This window comes from Trichosporon asahii, assembly GCF_000293215.1.
Source record: "Trichosporon asahii var. asahii CBS 2479 unplaced genomic scaffold scaffold00075, whole genome shotgun sequence".
Classification (NCBI taxonomy): Eukaryota; Fungi; Basidiomycota; class Tremellomycetes; order Trichosporonales; family Trichosporonaceae; genus Trichosporon; species Trichosporon asahii.
This window is the reverse complement of record NW_014040850.1, coordinates 1,449,220-1,466,164: the sequence shown is the minus strand read 5'-3', so window position 1 is coordinate 1,466,164 and position 16,945 is coordinate 1,449,220. Positions and strand designations below refer to the sequence as shown.

At 56.4% G+C, this 16,945-nt stretch overlaps 6 protein-coding genes across 6 annotated transcripts; 5 read left to right on the top strand and 1 right to left on the bottom strand.

Annotated features, from left to right (window-relative positions):
• Positions 1-100: 100 nt before the first annotated feature.
• Positions 101-1,193, top strand: A1Q1_06076 (cell wall organization and biogenesis-related protein; the record flags this gene model as incomplete). Its single annotated transcript, XM_014321285.1, has 2 exons — positions 101-776; positions 889-1,193. 2 exons carry the CDS (start codon positions 101-103, stop codon positions 1,191-1,193), a joined length of 981 nt encoding a protein of 326 aa, XP_014176760.1.
• A 1,745-nt stretch (positions 1,194-2,938) lies between these two features.
• Positions 2,939-3,375, top strand: A1Q1_06075 (uncharacterized protein; the record flags this gene model as incomplete). The annotated part of the gene is made up of 2 exons (XM_014321284.1): positions 2,939-3,007; positions 3,118-3,375. The coding sequence occupies 2 exons, from the start codon at positions 2,939-2,941 to the stop codon at positions 3,373-3,375; spliced, it is 327 nt and encodes a 108-aa protein (XP_014176759.1).
• Positions 3,376-4,133: 758 nt separating this feature from the next.
• On the top strand, positions 4,134-5,845 carry A1Q1_06074 (uncharacterized protein; the record flags this gene model as incomplete). Its single annotated transcript, XM_014321283.1, has 2 exons — positions 4,134-4,378; positions 4,648-5,845. 2 exons carry the CDS (start codon positions 4,134-4,136, stop codon positions 5,843-5,845), a joined length of 1,443 nt encoding a protein of 480 aa, XP_014176758.1.
• A 1,738-nt stretch (positions 5,846-7,583) lies between these two features.
• On the top strand, positions 7,584-8,354 carry A1Q1_06073 (uncharacterized protein; the record flags this gene model as incomplete). Its single annotated transcript, XM_014321282.1, has 1 exon — positions 7,584-8,354. One exon carries the CDS (start codon positions 7,584-7,586, stop codon positions 8,352-8,354), a length of 771 nt encoding a protein of 256 aa, XP_014176757.1.
• Positions 8,355-10,463: 2,109 nt separating this feature from the next.
• Positions 10,464-14,600, bottom strand: A1Q1_06072 (eukaryotic initiation factor 4F subunit; the record flags this gene model as incomplete). The annotated part of the gene is made up of 1 exon (XM_014321281.1): positions 10,464-14,600. One exon carries the CDS (start codon positions 14,598-14,600, stop codon positions 10,464-10,466), a length of 4,137 nt encoding a protein of 1,378 aa, XP_014176756.1.
• A 1,070-nt stretch (positions 14,601-15,670) lies between these two features.
• A1Q1_06071 (bud site selection-related protein) lies at positions 15,671-16,935 on the top strand (the record flags this gene model as incomplete). Its single annotated transcript, XM_014321280.1, has 4 exons — positions 15,671-15,734; positions 15,784-16,053; positions 16,187-16,197; positions 16,252-16,935. 4 exons carry the CDS (start codon positions 15,671-15,673, stop codon positions 16,933-16,935), a joined length of 1,029 nt encoding a protein of 342 aa, XP_014176755.1.
• Between the last annotated feature and the right edge of the window lie 10 nt (positions 16,936-16,945).

The following is a 16,945-nucleotide window of genomic DNA, read 5'->3' as shown; positions in this document are numbered from 1 at the left end:
AGTGGAGCTGCTGTGGTGGTGTATGGGCCGGTTGTTCTCTGTTGTTCGGTGGTTCGGCAACAGCTCGGTGAACGTCATCGCTGCGTTAGGAAGTTCGGTGATGAAGCTAATCACCCAGTCATTTGACCTCGACATTTGGAGAGTGGGCAATGCAACGGTCGACGTCCGTGTACCATTCGCCTTATGGAACGCCGTGCTCTCTGCTCTTCCCGGCAACTGGGATGTATCGACTATGATTCCTGACGTGCAAGAGCTGGTGGAGCAGACCCGACCCCGACCATCCCTTCTCGCCGAGCCCGATGAGCCTGGCGACCCCAAACACCCACCTTGGGACATGAATGATATTTTGACCCCCTTTCACGACGAGTATCACTCCTTCGACGACATGCTGTTGTTCGGCAACGCCCTCGTACAGGCTTTCCCCGATCTGGTTACGCAGACTGATCTCGGGACGACCGAAGAGGGACGTCCAGTGAGGTCCTGGAGCATTCGCGCCGGACAGAAGAAGGGTGAAGACGATCTGCCGAGGTACGAGTTTGTTGTTCAGTCTGGCCAACATGCTCGTGAATGGGTCGGCCCGTCGTCAGCGCTGTACTTGTTGCACGCCATCGCCCTCGACGCCAGCCATGATCCCAAGGGCAAATGGAAGGAGCTTCTTCGCAGCTATACATTCACAGTTGTGCCCATGATTAATCCTGATGGCTACGTTTATAGCCATGAGCACTCGAGAATGTGGAAGAAGAACAGACAGGAGGTTGGAGGGCTCGTTTGTAAAGGTAAGCATCGTCATTGGTTCTCTCTGACAAACAGGAATTGATCTCAACACCAACTGGGGATACCAATTCAGCCCTTCGCGACTCGCCTGTTCGGACAGCTACTCTGGCCAAGAGCCATTTGAAGCCAAGGAGACACGTATCATGGGCAACTACCTTCAGAATGGCACTGCCGATGGAGAGCGCGAGCTCCCGATCAAGGCTTTCGTCGATGTCCACTCTTACGGGCAGCTGTGTAAGCATCGTGGACCTGATGCGATTCTGACAATAGTCATGTTCCCTTATGCTTATTCGTGCGAGGACTTCCCAGCCGACGCCGAGAATCTAATGGAGGCTGGCCTTGGGGCTGCGAAAGCGATGCGCATGAGCGAAGGGCAATCTTATCAAACGGGGCAGGCCTGCGACCTGACATACCGGTGAGCTATACATATACGACACAGCTAACAGGAAAGCTCTGCCGGGGACGCAATGGACTTTGCCTATGCCACCGCCGAAGTGCGTTGGTCCTACAGTCTCGAGATGAGGGACACTGGAACGGTAAGAGCCACTCAAATATCCACTGACTCTTCAGTATGGCTTCATGCTTCCTCCTCGCCTCATCCGGCCCACTGCCGAGGAGCTGGCTTCTGGTATGAAGGCATTGGCCTGGTTCATATTTGACACCGAGATCGACCCATGATTAAGAGGGCACCGCTTGTAACGTGATAGAAGTGTAATGAACATAAAACATGGAGCATACAGTATTATACAGTCATCTTCACCTCGTTCTAGCCACTGGGGGCAACTGCGGCAGCTGTACCTCTCCATCCAACCTGAAAGATGCAGGCCGCGAGAGGGGCGGGGGGAAGTCGTTATCCTTCCCATCTCGATCAGTCATCAACGTCGCTCCTGGGGCCGCTCGTTCCGCTGACGGTCAGTCGACACGATGCCTATGACTCACTGTATGTCGGCAGCTCGATGTCGCCTTCCACATCTCCATCGTACATGCGGTTCCATCGATGCGAGTGTCTCACTGCCTCACGGTTACGTCGTCGTTCCTCCAACAGGCCTGGACCGGTATTGAGCACCATACCATGGCTTGTATATCCCGTGTCCTGCGGATGACCTCTGTGCAGGACACTGTCTGTCACCTCTCGAAGCGTTGGAGGACCACCCTCTACGTCCTGTGGGTGACGACGCTTGTCGATCGAATACTTGCTCCGCTTAACTGTTCATTAGTGGGGCGTGCGCCGCCGCACTTACATATGTAACCGAAGAGAACAATCAATAGAACAACTACCAAAAAGATAATGAATCTGAGGTCAGGCAGAGAGGCAGAGAGCACGTACATGTATATCATGGTCGTGAGAAGTGGTAGGCTGTGAGAAGTGGTAAGTAATGAGAGGCTCCAAAAGTCGGCGTGGTTCCTATTTGAGACCTCGGTGGAAGCGTAGAAATAGCACCATCATGTTGATACGGGAAAACGACTCGCCACTGAGCCACCGTCAGTCATGTGCGCTGCCGCACCTAATGCAGAGCCCCCCACTCTCGTGCCTGAATACATACGTCACTACCGTTGTGAGGTAGACAGATGTCATAGTTGAACAGTGCACTTGAACTCGAAGGTTAAGGCTACAGCGTTGAGCGTTCGCCGACCGCCGAAGACTCCGTGAGGGAGACCCCATGAGTGCTCGTTCGTTGTTCATATTGTTCATATGATGATATCAGGGGCTCCTTCTGGTATCAACATCGGCTGCGTTCGGACATTCGACTGAAAGGCCGCCAATCCCCTCCCGCCTAGCACAGCTTTGTTTCTACCGGGCCCGTGTTGGGGCAGAAAGAGAAGGAGGCTGCATAAAAAGCGCCGGTGCAGAGCCCCTAGTTGACATTGGAACTGGATCAAGGGACAGGAATCATCTCACTACCAACGCCACCGCCGTCAATTGTGCAGCCACTTTACTTCAAGAATCCGACGCGGAATCTTCGTTGGATGGAGACGACTTGAAATGTCGATCCTCCTGGGTGGGCGTCCTTAAGGGCCCAGCCGGTGATCACCGGACCGGCCCTCTAGTTACGTCAGTCGGTTTCGGTCGTATTCCATATTGCAGCCGAACGAGAGGTCGCCTGTTCAAAAGGCGCGATTTAATGAGTAGAGCGTCTAACTGAGACCCATCAACTTGTCCACCATGCTTGCCCTCACCGTTCGCGTCTCAGCTCGTCCGTTCACTCGCTCGTGGATCCGCCTCATGTCCTCTGTGAGTTGAATGTTGGCTGCAATGCCGGCTTACAGTCAGAAGCATGGAGCCGATGTCCGCTGGTCTGGCGTTGACCCGGTAAGCTTGCACTTTCGTCGCTCTCTAAACAGAACCAGACAGACTCTCAGGCCGACGTTGCAGCCGACAGGGCTGCCTCTGACTTCCCTGCCCGCCCGAACGCCGAGATGCAGGCGGACACTGTCAAGTTCCTGAAAGTCGAGGACCAACTCCGCAGCAACCCGCCGAAGGACGCGGAGCAGGCCGCGGCTGATTTTGCAAAGCTTCAGGAGGTAGGGACGACGTCTTGGCTGTGGCTGACTTCAAGGCCGAGAAGCCCAAGCAGACTTGAGGAGAATGGGTATGAGTGATGGTTGTCACATGTATATCGTTTTCGGCTATCCCAGAGCTCCGCATACGATTTGCGAACATCCTCTTAAGGGTGCTTCCTCTGTGCGTCTGCGCTGCCCCAGCACGCTGGCTTGTTGCTGGTTGTCACTGTGGGAGCCGCTGCAGCCTCTGCGCCGTCTTGCGAGGGGTGTGGGCCTACGCCAGAGCGTGTGAGACTCGATGTGCTCTGAGGCTTTTAGACACACCTCGGCACTCAAACTCCATCCGGATGCGTCAGGAGGGAGGGATCATCACTGGATCGCCAGCCGCGCCCAGCAATGCTCGGACACCGAGCTTGATACGGTCTGTCGCCCGTCATGTAAGGGTTGGTCATCATTGTCAGCATTCATTCCTCGCGAGATCGGGTCCGGATGGATACCTCAACGTCAGGGCATCATTGGTGCGGACTGGCTGTCCAACTGACGACCAGACCTCCCACGTCCGCTACTGAGCCCGCACATATGCTCCGCTGACGCAGTAGCGGCAATCCTCCCCGACGGTCCTCTTTCAGAAGCTGAATAAGGCTGACTGTAATGCGTCAGCACAGATCGGGCAGCGCAAGTGAGGTGGTGGCCAAAGCCGAAGCCATAGCCAGACTTGGATCTGTCCTGAGTGAGCCGATCGGCCCGACAGGCGTGAACACGATGTCATCCGGAGGCTTGCATGTGGAATGGCCGAGGAGTACCAAAGCCTATAAGAGGCTGCTTGCCGGCGAACAACGCCATCAACATTTCTAACCATGACCTCCGTCAACGCTCCAAACAATGTGGCACAGCCCTCTACCGACATCTTCAGCACGGCACTGCCAGTGACGTTTGCCTCGAGGACAGGCTCCGCCCAGTCTGAAACGTTAAACGGTAGCACGGTTGAGCCCGAAAAGGCAGAGATCGCTGGTGAGGCGGCCGAGTCTGAATCTCCCGCGTTCTCCCAGACCACGAAGTGGACTCTTCTGGGATTATTCTCTCTTGGATTATTCATCGATGTGTAAGCACCCACTAAGGGATATCAGAGCTCATCTGCAGGCTGTGTTACTCTGCCTTTTTCGTTCTGACTGGCTCGATATCGAAAGACCTCGACATTATTTTCGAACAGCAATCTTGGGTCATCACCTCCTACTCCGTAACCTTCGCCGCGTTTCTGCTCTTATTTGGAAGGGTTTCCGACCTGTATTCGCCCAGACCCGTCTTTGTGTACGGATTCTCTGGTCTGGGCATCCTGTCTTTGGTCATCAGCTTCCTGACTGAAAAGTACAGCTTTTTCGTCTTGAGAGCTTTGTCGGGTATCTTTGGCGCCTGCCTGATCCCTTCTTCCTATCGACTGATAGTCTATGTTTTCGACACCAAGGAGCTGGAACTTGCTTTCACACTATACGGAGTTTCTGGAGCCATCGCCAACGTGGCAGGCATCGTTGTGGCCGGCTTCGTCGCGTACATCCCTCAAGGTGGCCAAATGCAGGATTGGAGATGGTTTTTTAGGATCCTCGCCATCATCATTCTCCCGGCGGCGCTCCTCTCCTTCAAGGTTGTACCGCACGTCACCGGCATGCAGCACGAATGCCCTGAAGGCGACTCCAAGTTGAAGAGGCTCGACCTAGTCGGCAGTCTCCTCATGCTCGCTGGCATCGTCCTGATCATCCTCGGCCTTACGCTCGGAGCGTCGTACGGCTGGAAGAAGCCTGGTTTCATCGTCCCCTTCATCCTCGGCATCCTTCTCTTCCCTACATTCTTCATCTGGGAAGGGCAATTACCTGAATCGGCGGCACTACTCCCCAACTCGACGTGGAGGATTCCAAACTTCGCATTGTGGATCTTGTTCGCCACGCAGATCTACGCTTGGTGGGGAGTCAACTTCTTGGCGCTCGTCGAGATCTTCGTCTCCGTGCATCAAGAGCGTGCGCTCTTAGCAGCTGCGAGGGTGCTTCCGGAAGGGATTTCCGCCTTTCTGGTGGTGATGGTGCTCTCTGCCTTTCCGACCTTGGTGTCACGCCCCCGGTGGACTGTCGCTATCGGTAGCGCACTTGGGACCGTGGCGTACGCTCTCATGAGCCGACCCCACACGTTCGTTGGCACTGAATACTGGAGATGGCTATTCCCGGCCTTCGTCATTGGATCGGGAGGGAACGCGGCATGCTTTACTGCCGTCAATGTTATGATTATGGTCTCCGTGCCCCCGGAGATGAGTGCAGTGGCCGGGGCAACTCTCCAGGTTGCTTTCCAGATGGGGGCCGCCATTGGCTTTGCGGTCCAGGCGGGCCTTCTGAGCGTAAACCCCGGCGGTCTAGCAAACAGAGACAATGTTCAAGCATCGTTTTACTTCCAAATGGGTTGGAACGCCCTTTGGCTTGTGGTCTTCCTTATCTTCTACCGCGACCCCAAACCTTCGGATCGACCTGACATCGAACAACCACAGGCCGGCAACACAGATGGAGCCACGAACAATCGCGCCCGATAAGTTGTCTCTTGACCTCTGTGCTGGTACGTTATAGCCATCATTAGAAACCTGCCCTACATGCTATCAGATGATCCTGTGCGGCGAGATGTGAAAGACTGATTCGAAAAACGACCGTCAATGCCTCCGAATGCGAAGAGGCAAATGAGCTCTCTCGCACAGCCTCCACGCCTGCAGCACCTGTTGTTTTAACTGTGACCTTACTGCTTCCCAAGGCGGCCGTTTCTCAGAGCTCAGCCGGAGGAGCTAGGAAGGGCTCTGCAATGACTCCGGACCGCTGCGACCGCGAATGTGTACAAGTCGTGTCTCCAGCTGAAGTACGGTATTCAATGACGTTCGCCATGGGCCTCCCGCAAACGCTTCACTCTCTTGCCTCTTGCCGGGTGATCGACAAAGCACGCTGCAGCCACAGCGGCTCATACTGTAATCATCGTACAGTTCCCAGCCAAGATGGCAACACTGATTGCGACTCAAGACGTCGGCTCAGATGGCTTGCTCATTAGGCGGCTCAAGTAGGGGACACGGTTCCAACAACGTTTCGGGAGCATGCTAAATATCTTTTGCCTTCAATGCGGCTGTCGAGCATGTCGCGCCTGTCAGATCGAAAATATGCCTAAGCACTATTGGCTGTTCTCAGGCTGAATGCTGCCGAGGACCGGAAAGGTTCAGGGCCTAGGGGTCGAAGTGGGCGGCTCTTCCTCTCTTCCTTACAGGATGGCCGCAGTGCAACCAGGCGCTCTGGGCAGCGGCCCCCCCGCAAGAGGAGCACGGGGCGGCCCACGATGCGGGGCACTGAGTGATTCCATACAGCCAACACGCTCTGGAGAGAACAGTAACACGAAGACCGAAGACTGTCCTGCCAGCATTCGATACTCTTGCAACCACCCCCTCACGTAAACCACTGCACTGGATAGCTGCGTCAGATGCAAAGGCGCTTCGCCGCCTGTACTTGGACAACATTGGCAGTAGCCGCGCCAGAGCCCTCAGACCAGGCCAATCGTTTGTGGACCCTGACGGTCAGGGGCTCTGACGAGAACCCTGCGATATGCCTGTCCCCAACCGCCTCTCTGCCGGGCCGACCCTGTTTGAACCCTGTGCGGGATGGGCCTCGACTCCGCGCAAGCAGTCCATCAGTACGAGAGTGCCTGGCCGGAACACGTTGAACTGTAGTTCAGGCGGCCGACGAAGCTGACTCCTTCAGTTATGACCTCCCGTTTCCCGTGCATCCCTGCCAATGACCACCTGCGGCGTTCTTCGACGACCAATGCTGCTGCCTGACCGCCTGACCCTGCTGGCTACGCTGGATGATGTGATGTGTGTCGTGTGTTGCGCCTGCAAAAAGGTGCGGCATGGAAAGGTCGAAAGATGGGATGTTTACGTTGCAGGGAGGGCTGATTGTTTACGAGTGCCTAGAGATGCTAGTCTGTAAGGTAACAGGCAGTGATCCCAGGATCCCAGTAAAGTGTTGCGTCCTGGTTCCCAAAACGGCATCAGGCGACACACGTACGGAAGGGCCAGCAGGGAATCTCCAAGGTATCTTGTGCTCATTACGTCCGTCTGTAACGGCGCCGCTCACCACAGACACAATTATGAAATGAGCGACAGGTAATTCAAGAACTGCTCGACTTTTACAACTACTCTTTCCTCTCAAATCCTCTCGCTCCACACCGTTCCGCCTTCACGACTGCCAGCTCTCCGACGGCATCACCCCCTCCTCACCTTCTGCCGTCCCGGGGTAGCCATGCGCTTGCCGACACTGGCACTGGCTACCTGGCTGGTGATTGGTATCGGTTTCCTCTCCTCAATAAGCGCCCACGCCCATCGATCAGTCTCACCCCGACAAAACGACGGCGACGACGGAAGAAACAATGTCTCACCTACCGTTAGCAGTCTCGATGCTGTCCTGCCCAGTGCTTCTCTACGTGGAGGAGTCGACTCCAGCATATTGCTGTCCATCACCACCTCGAGTAACCAGGCGAGGGCGACAAGCAACCTGCCGAAGGCTCCCGCAAGTCCGCCTTCGAGTCCCCCGCCAAACGCGCCCCAGCCATTCGACACGAGTATGTCGTACGCTTTGCCGACGGAATGTCTGGGCTTCCTACTGGGAATGATATCCAACCCAAACTTCATATCATGCCTTCCCTTTTCGCTCCTCCTGACGACCTCATCCGGCTTCAATTCCAGGATCCAGGCAGCGGCGCAAACGCACAACTACACATACCTCAACGATCTCATCGCCTACACGGGCTCTCCTCAGCCGTCGGCGGATACTTGTGATGGTTACATGACTGATTTCGCGAAAGATTTGAGAAGGAAGCAAAACTGTGGCTCTGACCAGAGCAATACTGGTGTGGTCATGCAAGCGCGTCGCGGGCTGGGCAATTATCACGTAATGCGAACAGCGGCAACACTGGTTCACCCAGAGACGGGAGTGTACTGCTACATCGACGCGTTGGCCAGCTCCAAGCCCGACGACTTGTACTTGTGGAAACTGCCATCGGGTAACATGTAAGTCTGAACTCGGTGTTTCGCTAACCGCAGCCTTCCGCCTTCGTCCACCCCCACTTGCTCACCCTGTTCACAACTCTTGATGAACCATCTCACGACGTCGACGGACATGTCTGCCTCTTTAAACATCACCACCATTAATAACGCAGCCTCGGCGATCAACGCCAAGTGCGGGTCCAACTTTGTCAACATTGCCCAGCACACTGGTGCCGACGATTCCTCTAACATCACGAACTCTGCATGGAGCACAAGCATACCCCCATTTCATTTCCTTGTCATCACTATTTCATTAACTTGGGCGTTTATCTAGAGCTTATGTCATTGTATATCTACTCCAAATTGTTCATCTGAATGATAACGACTGGGTCGGCTGCCGGGTGCAACAACGTCCGCAAGCGATGCTTGATGTCCAGCGAGATGACCGCGGTCAAAACGTCTGCTAAAGCGAGGGTAGCGTTGAGGCCATAGACCATGGTGGCCGCGTAGAAAAAGTTGGCATTGCCGGACCCTGTCAGCAGCCATAACGAGTGCAGTAAAGGCAGCAGGATGCTGGTGTAGAGGTGTACAGTCAGAGAGAAGAGAGGGTGTCGAAGATCTGTGAGTAAGCTTCTGCCTAACGGAGCACTCACTTTGCACTAGTTCGGGAAAGCAGCCCAACAGACCAGCCCACAAGGCCATGTCGCCCAAAGTTGGGTAGCTTTTCCACGTAGCTATGGCACCAACAAGAATGAGCACGACCTGAAGTGGGTCTGGCAGCCGAAGGCACAGAGGAACGATGTAGATGAGTAAGTGCAGCTGCGATCGTGAGCCACGCGCCGAGTTTACAAGCTCACCTGGAACACGCCTCTGAAGAAGGGTCGGAAGTGGTCAAACATCTCATTGAAAAAGTACCACCACATCCCGACGTTGGGTGTCAGGTCGATGACGCCCAAACTAAAGTAAGCATTTACAAGGGGCAAATTCTCACGTTAAACCCCAAGACCTCTGAAGGCCTTGCGCTCCGAACATGACCACGCTCACGAGAGCCAGAGCGATCTCGCTCGCAATGAAAGACAAAGCTAACAAGCACAGGCGCGCAGGCGTTGCTCCTACAGCCTTTCGGACTACCAGCAAGAGTGGGAGGAGTAACAGAGCGGGGTACATTGAGGTGCTGGTAGCGACTGAGAGCCACATCATCGATCGGATGCCGGCACCTGAGTGTCAGTCAGATTTGACAGTGCAAAATACCTTGACATGCGCTGGCTATAGCGCAAAGGATGACAAGATTGTCAAGCCCGGTCGTTGATCTAGCTATACATGTGGCCAGGGTGTACGGGTTGAAGAGGTAGCTGGATCATCAGTCAGGCATGCCGGAGGACTTACATGAGCGCGACCAGATAATCTCTCTGCCTTCCAGCACTCTTGGTCCTCCATATTCCTACAAGAGTTATCGCAGCGGCAACGTCTGCTGCCGTCCACAGTAAGGCCGTGAGTGTCAACGACGTGATCGGGATGACTTTGCTGAACAAGAAAAGCTGTAGTGGGGACTGATGTTAGCCAAGCGGGAGATCCCCAAGCATACGTGATAAAAAACCCCTCCTCCATACGGGTCAAACCCGTGTTGCTCCAGGAACACCCCCTCCTTTACTGATTGTTAGTGAGGACGAGAGCTCCTCAAACTCACAACTCCGGTACGACGTTGACGGCGATGTCAACTCCGGCCGCCGCTCCAACGCCCCCCGTATCGGCGCTGCTGTAAAGAGGGCGACGCGAGCAAGAGCACCAGCAGCGACAACCCAGCGCAGCTTGTTCTCTGAGTTCTGTGGGACCATGTTCGGCGGATATGTTGCCTGTCAGAATGTTGTCAAACACGGGGTGGACGGGGAAAGTGGAGGGCCAACGACGTGGTGGCCACGGAATTCTGATTCCGTGATGCAACGGTACGGTGAAGCCATGCATTATGAGTCTGGATCCATCTAACAAAGGCGAAACACATGGTCGAAAGTCTTGGAGGCCACAGAATCAGACGAGACAAAGGACAATTTGTAGTCGATGGATGCGGCGACTGGATAGATATATGCTGTCCATGCTGGGTTTGCTTGGAGCGGGGTATACAAAGTAAGACGAGATGAACTCAAGCCGACGCAGCCTCCTCGTCCACCTGACCCAGCGCTTTCTCGAGCTTCATCTTTGGCGTGATCTTGGGCTCCCCATAGACGTCAATCATAGCGACCAAAGCGTCAATGTCTTCGGCATTGAGGTCCAGGCTGCGCATGATCGTCGCGATCGCCTTGTAGGCTTGCGGGAAGTCAATAGCGTCATCGTCCAGCGTAGGCATCCTACCCTCCAGGCCCTTCTTCAAATCGTCCAGCGAGGCCGCGTTCTCCTTGAGTGCAGCCGACCAACCCTTGGCAACGACCTCCGCGTCACGAAGCTTGGCAATACGGAAAACGTCATCGCAAAGCTTCTCGGACAGCAAGTGGCGGTATTCGGAAGGAAGAGCCCTGTAGTACTCGACGATATCCTCGGGGTTGCGAGAGCCACCTGAGTCCTTTTCTCCCCACAGCTCCTGAGCATCCATCTTGATCTTGTTCTTGGCTGCCTCCTCAGTCATCTCAACCTCGCCCTCACCCTCAGACTCCTCGTCGGAGCCCTCCTTCGACGGAAGAGGCTTCGTGCGGGGAGCAAGCTGAAGCTTCTTACGCTGGGGAGCCTCGGCGGCATCACCCGCGCTATCGCCGGTCTCATTCAGAATGTTGAACATGTTTGACATGTTGGTGGTGGAAGAATGGCGGGAGAGAGGAGGCGTGCTGCCCGAGGCGCTGCCCTTCTTGCCGCGAGCAAACACACCGGACGGGCCAAAAGTGGGCGCGGCCGCCATTCCGGCAGAGCTAACGCCTCGGCCGAGGTTAGAATAATCGGTGGGGCGCTGAGGAGGGCGGGGACCCGTCGCTCCAACCGACTGCCATTCGCCAGGCTGAGGTCCCTCGCGACGAGAGTGGCCGGCACGAGAGCCACCACGAGAGATGGACTCGCGAGCGGCTTGAGCCTTCTCAGCGTTCTCACGAGCAGCCTGCTGATGAATCTGCGCGATCGTGGTAGGAACGACCTCCTTACGAGACTGCCACTTGTTCTTGCGGAGGTCGATGACGTCCATGACCATGAAGCGGATACGCGAAGAGATGCTGTCGTTCTTGACGATGGCCTTGAGGCGATCGAACACAGGGTCCAGAGGCTGAGTCGAAGACGCCTCAAACTGCTTTCCGACAGTGGTGAGAAGCTTGCAGGTGGACTCAAGGTCTTCCTCGTCCGGCTTCTCAACGTTGCCCAGCAGGCGAACGAGACATTCACGGATGACACCCCTAGACAGCATCTCAAGCTTGTACAGCTCTCCGATGAGCTGAACAAGACCAAGCCCTCGACGCTTGGCCTTTTGCAGGGCGTAGTACTCATCGCTCATAAGTGGCGCGTCGCCCTCGTTAGACTGGGCGGCTGCCTGCTTATCCGCCTCGTTGGTCGACATTGCCGCAAGAGCGGCCTCCTCCCTCGCCTTCCAGCCAGCCTCAAAGTCGGCCTGGCAGCGCCCCAGAAGGTACTTCCTGAAAAGACTACCACCCGACACGGATTTGCCATCGATGACCTCGGTGACCGCAGGGTCGAGCTGGTCCAACAGGAGACGACACAGCTTGGCATACATGGCAGACCAATGAGCTTCGTCGGTCGACTTTTCGAATACGAGCTTGATGACAAGCTTGAGGGTCATGCCGTCGGTCTCCTCACGAGACTTGTTGGCCCACTCCAGAATCTGCTTCGAAATAGAGTCAAACTTCTCCTCCGTAAGCTTGTTGAGAAGAGCCTTGACCTTGCGTTCGATGTAGACGGGCGACTTCTCATCCGTGCCAGCAGAGCGGGCATTGACCCATGCATTGGCGGAGACCTGAAGAGGAGCAACGTCTGGCTCATTCTGGGGCTTTCTGGGGTGACCACGTCCGCTGCTGCCGCGAGGCGGCCTCGACATGTGCATGCCACCAGAGGGACCGCTGCGGGGGCGAGGCATGCCACCACTGCTACCCTGGCGTCCAGAGTAGCCGAAGGATCCCATAGGGTTGCCTGTGAATGGGCGTCCGCTGCCCATGGGCATCCCAAGTCCAGGTGCGGTGCGGCTAGAAGAGCCCATGGGCCCACGGTTTCCACGGCGAGACTGGCCGAACCCGCTTGACGTATCCGCCTCGAGGCCAATCTCTTCAAGGTTCGGGAGGCTGTCAGGCTTGTCCTTGCAGACCTCCATGAACTGCATCAGGAAATCGCGGTCATAGCGGAACTTGCCCGGCTCGCTCTTGGCGTTGAGCTCAGCACTCTGCGGTTTGACAGACGCGGGGTACTCGATAGAACCCAAATTCTCGATAGGCTTGGCGGATGAGAGCGCCGACGGCGTGCTCTTAATGTCAAGCGAGCTCGGGGTGGGGCGACGGGAGCCAGAGGCGGGGTTGAGCGCCGACAAAGGCTTAGCCGGCAAGCCAGCAGCAGCGAGTGCGGGAGAAGCAAGGGGGGAGGAAACCACAGACGCAGCCGGGGTCATGAGGCTGCGCCGCAGCTCATCCTGCTTTTCCTTGTCGGTAAGCGCGGGCTTGGGCTCCTCGGCTGACTTTTCGGCTTCGACGACCTCCTCGGCCTCCTGCTTGGCAGCCTCGGCGGCCTTAGCCATCTGTTCCTCCTCCTCCTGCTTGGCCTTGCGCTCAGCTTCCTCCTTCTCCCGGCGTTCTCTGCGCTCCTTGCGCTCAGCTTCCTCCTTCTCCTCCTGCTCCTTGATCTTCTTCAGCTTTTCCTCCTCAGCGAGGCGTGCCTTCTTCTGCTCCTCAGACTCCATGCGAACCAGAACTGGGAGAGTGGGCATCTTCTTCCTGGGCGGCTCTTCGGGAGTCTCGGGAGTGCTGCTAGCCGTGGGACCCTTGGCCGCGGCAGCCTCTTCCGAAAGATTGACGGGAGTTCCATCGGGTCGGGCGATCTTAATGACCTGCTTGGGGCGAGGTGTAAAAGCCGCAGCACCAGGAGAAAGCCCAGGAGTTTGCGGAGCGGGGGCCTGAGGCGTGAAAGGGGTTCCGGGCTGCAGAGGACGAGAAGGGGTCGTAGGCATGGGCGAGGAGGTGGACTGCCCACCGACCAAGCTCTGCGGGCGGCTAGGAGGGGTGGGCATGGGACTGCCACCCGCACTGCCAGGAAGCTGGGCGTTCGGCGGGGTCGGGGAAGGCTGTCCCAGTTGGGCCTGCGCCGACCGGGGAGACAGAGGCATATTGGGCGAATGTTGCTGAGGCATCCACTGTTGAGGCATACCATATTGGTTCTGTTCGTAAGAAACACCATACTGAGACGGGTCAGTGACCGGTGCAGTCAGCCCACTCACGTAGTAGTTGCCTTGAGGATGCATCATCTGGTAGCCACCAGGCGATTGGTTGTAGGGCATGCCATACGGCATCTGCTGCCCCATCATCGGGCGGGGCACACCCATAGGGCCATTACCCGGACGGACAGCCTGCTGTTGATTCTGGGGGACACGGAAGCTCTGCTGAGGATTAAACTGCGGTTGACCTCCCATCACAGGCGAGCGGGGCTGTCCCTGCATGCCCTGGGGAGGGCGGAGATGGGGCTGACCCGGCATCTGCTGGTAAGGCATGCCATTTGAAGGGAAAGAGCTCTGACCAAGCGATTGACGACGATCGTGAGCGGCGGGAGAGCCCTGCTGAGGAGGGGGAGACATGGACGAGCCGGAGCCTGCCTGCTGAGGCTTCCCGGCAAACAGGGAGTGAACGTCCAACTTCTTGCGGGCAGCAGGGGCGTCGGCGGGGGTGGAGCCGCTGGTCCTTCGGGGAGGGCGGATCATCGAAGATCCCGTGGCGGTCGTCTCCGCATCGATCGAGCCGAAAGACTTGACGGCATCCGCAAGGTGGCCACCCGTGGTGGACGGCGCGGCCGGGGACGAGGACAAAAGAGGATTAGGAGAGTCGACTGTGCCGAAAGCCAGGTTGCCTGCGTTGTCAGCATTTTGGAGGCGCTGGGGCTGACCTCTGGGCACGTCACTGTTGCCGCCAACCATCAAACTACCCTTCTTGCCGATGGCGACAGGGTTGGAACCTGGAGCGTCATTCGACGGCGAAGGGGAACTAGAAGCCACGTTTGAGGAAGGGTTGGACGCGGGAGGACCCCGGGACCAGGCAGACGCGTTAGCAGGGGCTTGGCTAGGAGCTTTGTCGGAAGTCGACGAGGGCTTGCTCATTTGCGTGGGTATGTGTGGCCGAGACGAGGGACCGGCGCTGAAAACCAAGGGAGTTTAGATTACGCGAGAGGAGATGGGCAAAGGGGCAGGAATTCCAAACACTACCGATGTCGGACGGGTGAAGAATTCGGCGAGACGACAAAGAGAGATCTCGAGGGGTCTGTTGCTACGCAGGCTGGCTGACTGTATCGACCAGAGGGAATGGCGAGCAAAGGGTTTGTCGGTCCACAAAAGAATATGGGGAAGACAAACTTTTTTAGTCGAAAGGCGGACTTATCGTCGACGGCAGATCTCAGTTGTCGATAGAGACTGCACCAGCCGATTTTGAGGAGGGAATCGGAGATGAAAAGTAACAAGTCCGGACACTGGGATGAGTGTCCTGGTTGTCGATGAAGAGAAAGAGGAGGAAGAGGGGCACGGTATGGTCAGCCTGCGAGGGGGCCGGAGAGGGGCGGGCGATGGGAGGGCGTGAGGAAGGCTCTCACGGGATCAAATTTACAGAGACCAAAAATCCAACCACATTTGACAGAACGGCCCTGATTAAGCCTTATTATGCCATACGAAGGCGAGCCTGTAGGATAACGTGCAGTCCGTCGATATGCGGGTGTTTTCTACCTCTCCCGGCTCCCTTAGCTGGACGATGGCCCCAGGTACGTCACAGGCCAGCGCCAGGGCTAGCTGTATATGTGACATGAGGGCGAGGAACCGGATGACTGTTGCGTTCACTACTGGTTGACAGGGGTCGGTTTCTGTGTAGAAGATCCACCACGGTTCGTAACTGTATGCCGCTCCGGGCAAACACCCCGATTGCTACTTCGATTCGAGTAGATCCTGCATGTATCGTCCGGTGCAGGGTGTCTTCGAGGGGACTATCATTGCAGAGTCCTTCGATGTCGACCCAAGTCGTCGTACCGAAATATCGTGTCATTTTTCGGCCACCGCCGCTGGGCCCTGGACGATTGACTCCATGCACCGAGATATGAGTCGGGACCGACGGCGACCACGCCGTGGTCACGACTTTACGCCCCCTCTTTCCCTCTCGCCTCATCAGATCTTCGGCCGTCGTGACTATGCCTGGAGCAGACCCCACACGTTTGCTGTCCGTGCAATCTCATGTCGTGTCCGGCTACGTCGGTGAGTGGGCCGCTTTGCGAAAAGGCTGATGTGACAGGCAATCGTGCAGCGACGTTCCCTCTACAGTTACTCGGCTACGATGTCGATGTAATCAACACCGTGCAGTTCTCCAATCACACCGGGTACGGCCACACGAACGGCTACAAGGTCACCGCAACGCAATTAGATGCCATCTTTGAAGGACTCTGGACGAATGGTCTGGTCAACTACGCTCGCCTGCTTACGGGCTACATACCCGGGGCCGAGGCGCTTGCAGCTGTGAGCGCACAAGTACAGAGGATGAAGAAGGAGCGAGGAGATCTGATCTATCTACTGGACCGTACGTGCAAGGGCGCAACACGCTGATAGCAGCCGTAATGGGTGACATTGGGACGGGTCTGTATGTCAGCCCCGACGTGGTTCCAGTTTACCAGGATATGCTGAGAATGGCTACCATCATAACGCCGAATCAGTTCGAGGCGCAGTGAGTTCGATTACCTGGTTTTACTGACTTTACAGGCTGTTATCTGGCGTGCAGATATCCTCGCTGGAGTCACTCCATGAAGCTCTTCAGACACTCCACTTGCGAGACGGCGTGCCGCACGTCGTTATTTCTTCGGTACCTTTGCCTGGCGGCCTCGTTACTTCTATGGGTGTTCCTCCGCCCCCCAAGTCGTACACAAGACTCTTGCCTGAAACACAACCGCCTTGGTATGATGCGGTCGATACCGCGTCTCCTGATGAGGATGTCCTGGTCTGTTTCGCGAGCTCGTGTGTTGGCGGCCGCATCGAAACGTACGCATTTGCCCTCCCTACCATCCGCGGTTACTTCTCAGGTGTTGGGGATCTTTTCTCAGCTCTTACGTTGGGGCATTACAAGAACCCAGAGGATGCTTCCAGACCAACGCCTCTGGTTCATGCAGTCTCCAAAGCACTCCTCGGCGTTCAACAGGTTCTTCTCAAAACGCACCTGTACTCTCTATCCGTGTCGGCTTCCGCCTCTACGACCCCGAGGCCGTTGAAAGATCATGGTTACGAATCCGTCATCCCTTCCGATACGGAGCTGGACAACGCCGTGCCGTTGAATCCTGCGGATCCCAAGCGGAAAGCGAAACGCATGCGTATCCGGGAAATGCGAGTAGTACCGGAAAGGCGCTTGTTACTCGATGGCGGAGAAGGCTGGCCATGTACCAAGGTTGATTGGGAGCTGATACGACGATGACAGGCATGCA